We start from the raw sequence: 8,875 nt of genomic DNA, 5'->3' as shown, positions 1-8,875 counted from the left end.
GTCGTGCAGCGAGCATATTAGTCCATGAAACAGATTTGCCCTTTGGGCCGATGAACATCAGCAGATCAAGGAGACAATAATAAACTCCAGATACAGGAGTATTTCATATATTGCCTATTTTAATTTTCAGAATTGGACAATTGTACTGCCATGGCCGGTTTATGTTACCTCTGGAATAGAGTATGAACTACCTGTAAACAGACATGAACTACATGTAAGCCATTCTGCCCACCTCCAGAGGCAGTCATGAACCAACTCGTAATATCCAACTACTTGTACCAGCACGGGCACAGGGCAAGCAGAATCAATAAAGCATTTCATCATTCAATGAGAATGAAAATCTGGCTGACTTCAGCTTTAAAATTGGTCAGAGGAGATCAAGAGAATGTCAATTCTGTTCAATACAAAACTGGGGTGCCAACGCTAAAATATTAAGTACGCCCTCTGTCCCAAAATTCTTAGTTTTTGATTTGTCTAGATACGGATGTATCTAGTCACGTTTTAGTGTTAGATATATCCATATCTAGACAAAAAAAAATGGAACGGAGGTAATATGAGTTATCTGCCTCAGCCATGATAAGAAGTTGTCACATGTTCGGCTCTAATGATTGGGTACAATAATCAGCGATTAATGACCAATGCGAGCTAGACATCATGCAAATTGCTCTACGGGAGTTGGGGGGATGTCCTCCATGATCCCTTTACCATCAGCTGCGTCGTAATAAAAGAAATTCTTGATCGGATCGCCCTTACAAGATATTGACTTAATCACCTCCTGTTAGATCCAAAAAACAAGTGCAAAGCTGTCATCATTATGCCACAGAAAATATCCAAATATAAGAAGGCTTGAAATGAAAATAGATTCACACTCCTGCAGTTTTTTTTTTGCAGCAAAACATAAATGGAAGGTTTGTCTACCTGTTTCAGCAAACATCACAAGTTCTAATGCATCCTTCTTAGATCAATTACGTTTGTGTGCTTGATTTTTTTCTCTTTGAACAATTCATGTGGAAAATTTCAAACCACAGCTAGCTTCCACCAAGTGGTTTGTTAATGCAATTTCTAAACTTACCAAGAGCTATCCATAAACCATAGTTTTGAAAACCAAACCAGTGAGTACCTTGATCGGAACTGCCTTACATATGATTTTTTCTCATCCGATTCTGTACGACAAGATCTGTACGAATAGATCGGAACTGGCTTGATTCAATCTGATGTGGCCCACAAGCCCAGATTAGCCTTATCGTACACAACTTCGGATGAATTTTCATCGTACGTGTAGCAACACTCTACCTTGATTCACTGGTTCAGCGCTTGGAATGCCGGTTCATTCGTTTGATCGCTGGCCTAGCAAGTATAAAATTAGTAGTACTACTGTTCTTTGGTTATGGAGCAAGTAACTTTATTTCTGCATCACAATCACCAAAACAGCACAGCCAAGTTCACTAGGTAGGGGGCGCTAGCTCTGCACTGAAGCATTAGGTCATGAGTTTGAGTACTTGAGCCTGCAACTTTTTTCTAGCGCGAGTGATGTGCAGCAGGTTGAACTGCTCCCCGGTGTGCAAACAGGCCTGGTTTGACCATGGTTTTGTTGAAGTGTATATGTGGGTTGCCTAGCCCTTTTCATCGGTTCGGACTTTTGGTTGCGTTGGCTAGTGCATGAAGCTTGACATGATATCAGGGCCTAAGGTCTTGAGTTCAAGTCCACATATAGGCCTCATGTAAATTTTAAATTGATTTAGGAAACAAACATATCGAACTATGTAACCAGACAGGTAATCATTCTTTAATTATATTTTCAGTTTCTTGTTACAGAGATAGATACATTCACAGCGCAAGAACATTTTACAACGAAAAAAGAAGAGCAAAAGAAGTTAATTTGGAATAGAACTCAAATCCTTTCAACTCTCCTAAGAATCTAATCCCCTCTAACCAATTCAACTGAACCCGTAACTGATGCAATTTTTTATTAAACAAACAGTAGCATTATAAAGGCTGAAACAAATCCTACAACTGGTAAACAGAAAAGCTAGTAACCTTTGCATCCGATCCAACAATCTATGCAGTACTTGTCGCAAAAACATAATTATATATAGACATGGACTCTTTAGGCTTGCACTATGATTATCTCACCCACTATTTGAGGGCTCACAGTCACATGTGGGAAATCACAAGAGAGATGTATTTTATATTATCATATTTCATATTGATACATATTTTGGTTGCCTTCCTTTCCCTGCTAGCACAAGTACAAATGCCCTAGACTGCGAATTAAAACGGAAATAGTCCATATATAAGAATTCAAAGTATCATCTCCGTATGTCGCCTACTTTTTCCTAGTAATAACTTAAATACCATACGTTGCTTGAGATAACTACATTTTCTATTGAGCTACTATGTTCCGCATTTGAAGAAAAAAAAGACACTGATCTATACCTAAATTATATAGATTACTTTCTTATTTTCCGGCTATCACAAGAATTAAACAATAGAAGAAACAGAAAATAGCGGATGGAAGATTGGACCTACCTGACCAAGAATGCCACCAAGGATTGCACATACAGGAGGATGTTCCTTCTTTCCAGCTGCTAAAAGCCGTTCCAGGAGAGCCGTAGGAATTTGAGACTCACTTAAAGACTGCAGTTTACAGCAACAGGAAAAATATCTTAAGAAACGTGACTCAATTACTCAAAGTACGACAAACAACAAAAGCTGTACCATTCTATCACACATATCCTTCCTCCAAGCCAAAACTGCAGGTAGATCAGAAAGTCCTGTCTCACCAGGATCGCGCCCTTCAGATAATTCATAACTTTCCAAGACTGCAAAACGACATATTTATGCTAGTTACAAAACCAAGACAGCGAAAAATACACAGGTAACAGTCAAAAGGGTTCTGTATGGCAGATCAAGTGAACATACAGACCAGTAATTTTTTTGTTGAAAAATAAATATAGGAGTCCTACAGAAAATCTCAGAAAACTAATTGAATATAAGATGTTATGTTCTCTTTCTGTGAAATATCAGGAGCAAGCTCATTTGCTTTGAGGTACGAAAAAGAAAATAGTTAGTGAAACAACGATTCAATTTGATCTGTTCCACTACTGTACATCACAAATGAATCACATCGATCTTAAATCTTGCAAGGATATGGAACATGCACCCACCCCCTACATCTGATAATGTTTATTTATTCTGAAATTTCAACACCTGAATTTCACGAGTTCTCACCATAATCACATTTTTGCCTGATATTTACCCAGGAAAAAAGAAGGCCAAGAAAGCAAACAAACACCCATTTTCAGTTGTCACTATTAGACGAGATAAACCTTAGGAACAGTAACTTAAGTTATCATATCATCACCTCTCATGGCGTAGTACAATTTAGTTGTTTTCTTGGGCAGATTCTTCCAGGGCACAGAAATAGCTTCCTGTATAAAAACAAACAAAATGTAAATGCAGCCATTGTACTTCAATTTGCAATACTTGACGCCTGAAGCATGCAGAAGGGTAGTGATACAATTGCAATCATCGGAATTGATTGTTATATTTGGCAATTGAAGCATCCTAAAGGGTTTGGTAACATCTCCTGCAATCAAATCATATACAGGTATTCCAGTAATATTTTATAACTGGACTACATGACAGGAGTAATATAGCATCATGAGTACAATAACAGATTGAACCAGTATTTAAGTGGTGACAAACAAAGAAAAAACAAGATAACATTAGCAATCATGCATAAGTATCTAAGAAAGCACAGAGGCAGTGTAAAAAGAACAAAGACCAGACACCAGAGCTACCTCCAAGAAATGTTTTACACAAAAAAGAAAATGCAGGCCTTTCCAAATAAGGGTAGGTGGCATCGTAGAGCCACATCAGAACTAAAGGAAGAAACGAAAGGCAATAAAACCATTTGCTTTCATCTTTTTACCTGCTGTCACGAAAAATAAAATGTTTATCGTAGGAGGTATCAGCATGTTTTTCATATTATAATATAAACACATAACTTGAATTGCTTCTGTGCATCATGTAATCATGTAATATGTATAAGTTGCAAATAAAATACTCCTGAGAACAGCACATGGCAGCAAAACAAGGATCACCAACTTGAGGAATACAAAACATGAGCATGCATACTGAAAGAGTTTGTCTCAACGAAGACCAAACTACCAAAAAATCAAATCGAACTTCCATACCTGCAGGCTAGCATATGTCAACTCCTGCTGTTCAGGTTCTCCTCCAGGCTTCTTCTGAAAAAATAAACACAATTTCAGAAATACATTTTAAGAATGAACTGAAGATAGAAAATGTGTTCCACTAACTAACGACCTAACGTTAATTTGCAAAGCATAAGAAACTGAATCACCATGGTAATTGAACCAGAAGCGGTTTTTATAGAACTGAATCCCTGGTACCAGATTCGATATGTAAACTGTGCCCTGTTTAAGCACCATAAGGTGCCCACTTTTGTTTATCATCCATTTAAGAATTGACAGACCAAAATATAGACAGCCAGTGAGATCACCACAGGAATATTGGGTTTTTATATGCTGACAAGTTGAATAGCCCGCCACAATGCGACAATCAATCCAAAATCAAACATGCCAATGCAGAAGGTGCCACCATTATGTATCTTGAAAATAAAGTAGGCACGACCCAAGATTACTTCGCTGGTAGCCTAGAGTCGAACTTCAAAATAATCAGAAAGGCCATTTACTTTTAGTGGAGGGGAGGTAGATGGCAGTCAAACCATCATTGCCAACTCAAGTATTTATAGGAGTATAGGAGTAAAGATAAAGATATGGAAAAGATAACGAGATATTTATGAATTACAAGAGAATAGCACAAACAACAAGAAAGCTTTTCAGTCCCAAACAAGTTGGGGTAGGCTAGAGTTGAAACCCATAAGATACCGAAACCAAGTCATGGTTCTGGCACGTGGATAGCTAATTTTCATGCACTCCTGTCCATGGCTAAATCTTTGGTGATATTCGAGTCCTTCAAATCTCTCTTTACAGACTCTTCCAATGTCAAGTTTGGTCTACCCCGACCTCTCTTGACATTATCAACATGCCTTAACCTCCCACTATGCACTCCTTAACGGATGCACTCCATAACGGCCCACTATTCACTGGCCCTTCTGGATGCCCAAACCATCACAGACGATGTTGGACAAGCTTCTCTTCAAACGGTGCCACCCCAACTCTTATCCCGACACGATCATTCCATCTCAACATGCGCGGCTCTGCAACACCTAGCTGTTGGACATGTCGCCTTTTAGTAGGCCAACATCTAGCGCCATACTCAATGACCCTCTCCCATTGCTTCATTGCATGGCTCATCAGCTTAATTGCATGGTAATTAGTACAACTTTGAACATGCATGCACACAAGCAGGTATATCTTATTAGAGGTGACAACTGAACATAGAACAATCGCAGGCACACTTAGAAGGCATACATGTCCTTCAACTTCTAGTTGTGAAAAACAACGGAAGTAATACAAAGTTAACTGATGTATCAATAGACTAGATGTCACATGTCCTTGAGTAATACATACCTGAAGATAACTATGGTTCTGCAAATCAACAAATATTTCACCACAAGAATCCTTGCACTCTACAGAGTAGAAGGCAATATGCTTGCTTCTCTTCCGACAGTTGTCATTAAGGAACAACTAAAAACATAACACAGATGCAAAAACAGTGAGGATAAGAAACAGAACACGTGACAAAAGAAACTTTAGCTAGTGAAAATATTACTTTAGATAAGGATCTGCACCTTTGTTTTAAGAGATGCACAGCTAACTACAATGATGTCGAACCTGTCAACGAATCCTTCATCAATTAGTGATGGATCACCTGGAGGAAACAACATGATAGTCATAACTTTTCCAATCAATACTGTAAAAAAGAATATCAGATTTTATGGCCACCAAAGAATGGTTGAAAATTTCTCTTACAGAACTAATATTAGTAAAACAGACATAACAACTGCTTGTTCCTATCACAAAATGATCTTTCTTGTAAGAACTTTTTCAACTATAGCAGCATTATCAGTAGACACAATAAACTGAACGCCAATTCAAGAATACAAGACATGATCACTTTGTATAATATATTTTTCTTAAATCTAATAACCAAACTAATTAAAAAGAAGTGCATCAAACTATACACCACACCTATTGCGACAGCAACTCGGACCATTGGATTGAAATCTTTCAAGGACTCGCAGCAAGCCTCAGCTCGTGAGCTAACACCTTGCATACATACGTCATGAGGAATTAGGAAGTTTGCACTGAGATCATCCTCAGTGACTATGTGATCATCCATCAAGGATAAGCTGCCAACTCCTGCTAGAACAATATTCTTGCAGAACTGCGGAGCAGGAGAGAAATCAACTTAGTGTATGTGGGTACTTTCAGTAAATTAACTAAATTGTAAATGACATATGAGAAGTTAAATTATTGAAATTCGACTAAAGTTCAGAAGAATTGGGGACCTCTGTTTGAAAAATAAGTGCGCATTGGCAAGATGGAACATGAGATGACAGAGGGCGAAAAGCTAAGTTAAGAATATGCCATCAGAAATGAAAGGAACGATGAGTTCAAATTTAATTCCCTTTATCTAGCAAAGAAAAAGATTAAGCGCTTACAAAGAAAAGTAGCAGTCTAGCACACAGACAGTTTAAAGAAACTAAAAATGGCTGAATTGTAACTTATTCATTTGAGCGATGCAAACACAGAACATTACCGCAAATACTAGTTATAACACCTTGAACCCTAATTTTTCAATGCTATCTTTCCATAAACAATATGAGACCATCAAAGCTCCTTTTAAAGGCAAATTAACTGCGAAGCATAATAATAGAAGACAATTTTAGTTACACACCTCAATAGTAGTACCGTTCACGCCGCACACAAGCACGTGCGCTTTACTTAGCCTGTTCCAAGCAACACATATATAACAGTCAGTTAAAACGATGAATGCACCCAAACAGTGTTACAGAAGGTAGCAAAAACCAGTAAAAGACAGATGTTATAAATAAACGAAATAGAGCACAGAACATTGGCAGAAAAAAAAAACAAGTCTAAGAGTTTCTACCGAAAGGATAAAACCAGGTCCACATAATCAGGGGAAAATCACTAGTCGTAGCAGAAGGTTAAGTTTCATATGATCCAAAAAGTTGAATCTTGGTTTGAAAAATCGCATAAGACCAAACAAGGTTTTCTCGACACAAAAACCTAACATAAGTGCAAAAATGATGCAGTAAAAGAAAGAAAAGAAAAAGGAAATAGCAGCAACAGAGCTGGGTTCTTGGGAGGGGAGGGACACACCTCTTCTGAGCATCAACGCCCCAGACGCGGATCTGGCGGTCATAGAGCGCTGTCTCCTGTGCCGTCAGCTCCTCCTCCGTGCCGCCGTCTCCTCCCATCGCACGGAACGCCCGGATCCTGAGCCTGAGACGCAAATCCAGTTAGCAGCCAAGGAAGGGAGAAAGACGCAACGGCTTTGGAGTTGTCAGAGAAAATGAGTTTCTTTTCTCTCTTCCCCAGAAGGATATCCTACAGGTTCAAGGACATCCGTCCATCCGTCCTGGATGAAGGGTCAAAATTTCGACTCATGCAATTTAGTAGCCAAACTACTAGCAGAAGATGATCCAAGCCATGCTTTGGTCTGGGACCATCAAATCAAACTAATAGTAGGTTCGTCATCATCATCATCATCATCATCATCTAAAAAGGGAATCGGGCATATACTTGGACAGTACATAGGAGATTACTGTTTAATTGTTTGGCACGAAGACTTAATTCGTCCACATACCTACGGAAGAAGGATATCAGATAGGTCACATACTTGGACAGATCCATCATGCAACAACAAGCGAAACGAGAGAGAGAACGGTGCCTCCGGCCTCTATCTATATATGCTGCTCCCGTTGGTGTGAACAAATATGCGTGTGTACCGGTATATCACACCAAGAGACATACTAGCAGCTAGTAATCAAAGTGCGCCCCTTGATGTTCCACTGGGAGATTTGTGAGCAGTTAATTTTGTTGCGAGTGCTCGCGGAAATCAAAAGACAGACGGACATCAGGCTTCTCAGATTTCCCTCTGCACTAAAGCCTAGAGGCGGGCTTGGCAACCCAAGCAGCAGCCGGCATTAGTATTGCAAAAAATGGTAGTACTACTCCCCTCTGCCCTCCGGGAGCAGAGTAGAGGAGGGCCCCTCCCCGTCGGCCCTCTGTAAGCCGGCCGCAGCAGCCATGGCCTGCCTATCTATGCTGGTGACAGGACGCTAGCTAGCGTGCGGGCCGCGGTGCCAGCGCCGGACGGAATCAGGGAGGAGATGCAGAACCGAACCTGTTCGCCGGCTCCGCTGCTTGGCGCTGCCCCGCCTCTTGCCTGCCGCCGGTTCGCCGCCGCGCTAGGCAGGAAGGAGGAGATTGGGGAACCAAACGAGGAGCGAGGTTTGGTCGGGGTACTCCGGGGGGACGGAAAGGAACGAAACGAGTGTGCCTGTGGGCTTTGGGCTCAGTTGTGGCCTTGTGGTCCGCTGAATTAATCAAAGGCCTGTATATATCTGCCATAGAACAGGAAGCATCTTCCTCCTTGAAAGTTGAAACACCCCTCAAAAAAAATAAAAATTCTTCCTTCTTCAACTGATTCGGCAGATGAACAGCAGCAGATCAAGGGGGCAAAAGGGAGCTCCAGATACATTTCACGTATTGCTTATTTCAAATTTCAGATTTGGGCGATTTTTTTTAGCATCAACACAAGCGCTCATATACACGCGCATACACTCACCCCTATGAACGCACGCACGCACACCCTACCCTATGAGCACATCCGAGAGACTGAGCCGGCATATCAT

General features: G+C 40.3%; 1 protein-coding gene across 1 annotated transcript; it reads right to left on the bottom strand.

Moving 5' to 3' along the window:
- Positions 1-328: 328 nt before the first annotated feature.
- On the bottom strand, positions 329-8,561 carry LOC147978494 (SUMO-activating enzyme subunit 1A-like). Its single transcript, XM_087546323.1, has 11 exons — positions 8,365-8,561; positions 7,338-7,460; positions 6,892-6,943; positions 6,183-6,378; positions 5,783-5,862; positions 5,562-5,678; positions 4,200-4,253; positions 3,365-3,431; positions 2,719-2,822; positions 2,530-2,637; positions 329-775 (listed from the first exon to the last, which is right to left on the bottom strand). The coding sequence occupies exons 2-11, from the start codon at positions 7,433-7,435 to the stop codon at positions 653-655; spliced, it is 999 nt and encodes a 332-aa protein (XP_087402449.1). The 5' UTR covers positions 7,436-7,460; positions 8,365-8,561; the 3' UTR covers positions 329-652.
- Positions 8,562-8,875: the final 314 nt, after the last annotated feature.

The sequence above is a fragment of the Triticum urartu genome, chromosome 3A (assembly GCF_056163025.1).
Source record: "Triticum urartu cultivar PI428250 chromosome 3A, HENAU_Tu73, whole genome shotgun sequence".
Taxonomy (NCBI): domain Eukaryota; kingdom Viridiplantae; phylum Streptophyta; class Magnoliopsida; order Poales; family Poaceae; genus Triticum; species Triticum urartu.
The sequence above is the reverse complement of the archived record's forward strand: the minus strand, read 5'-3'. Positions and strand labels throughout refer to the sequence as shown.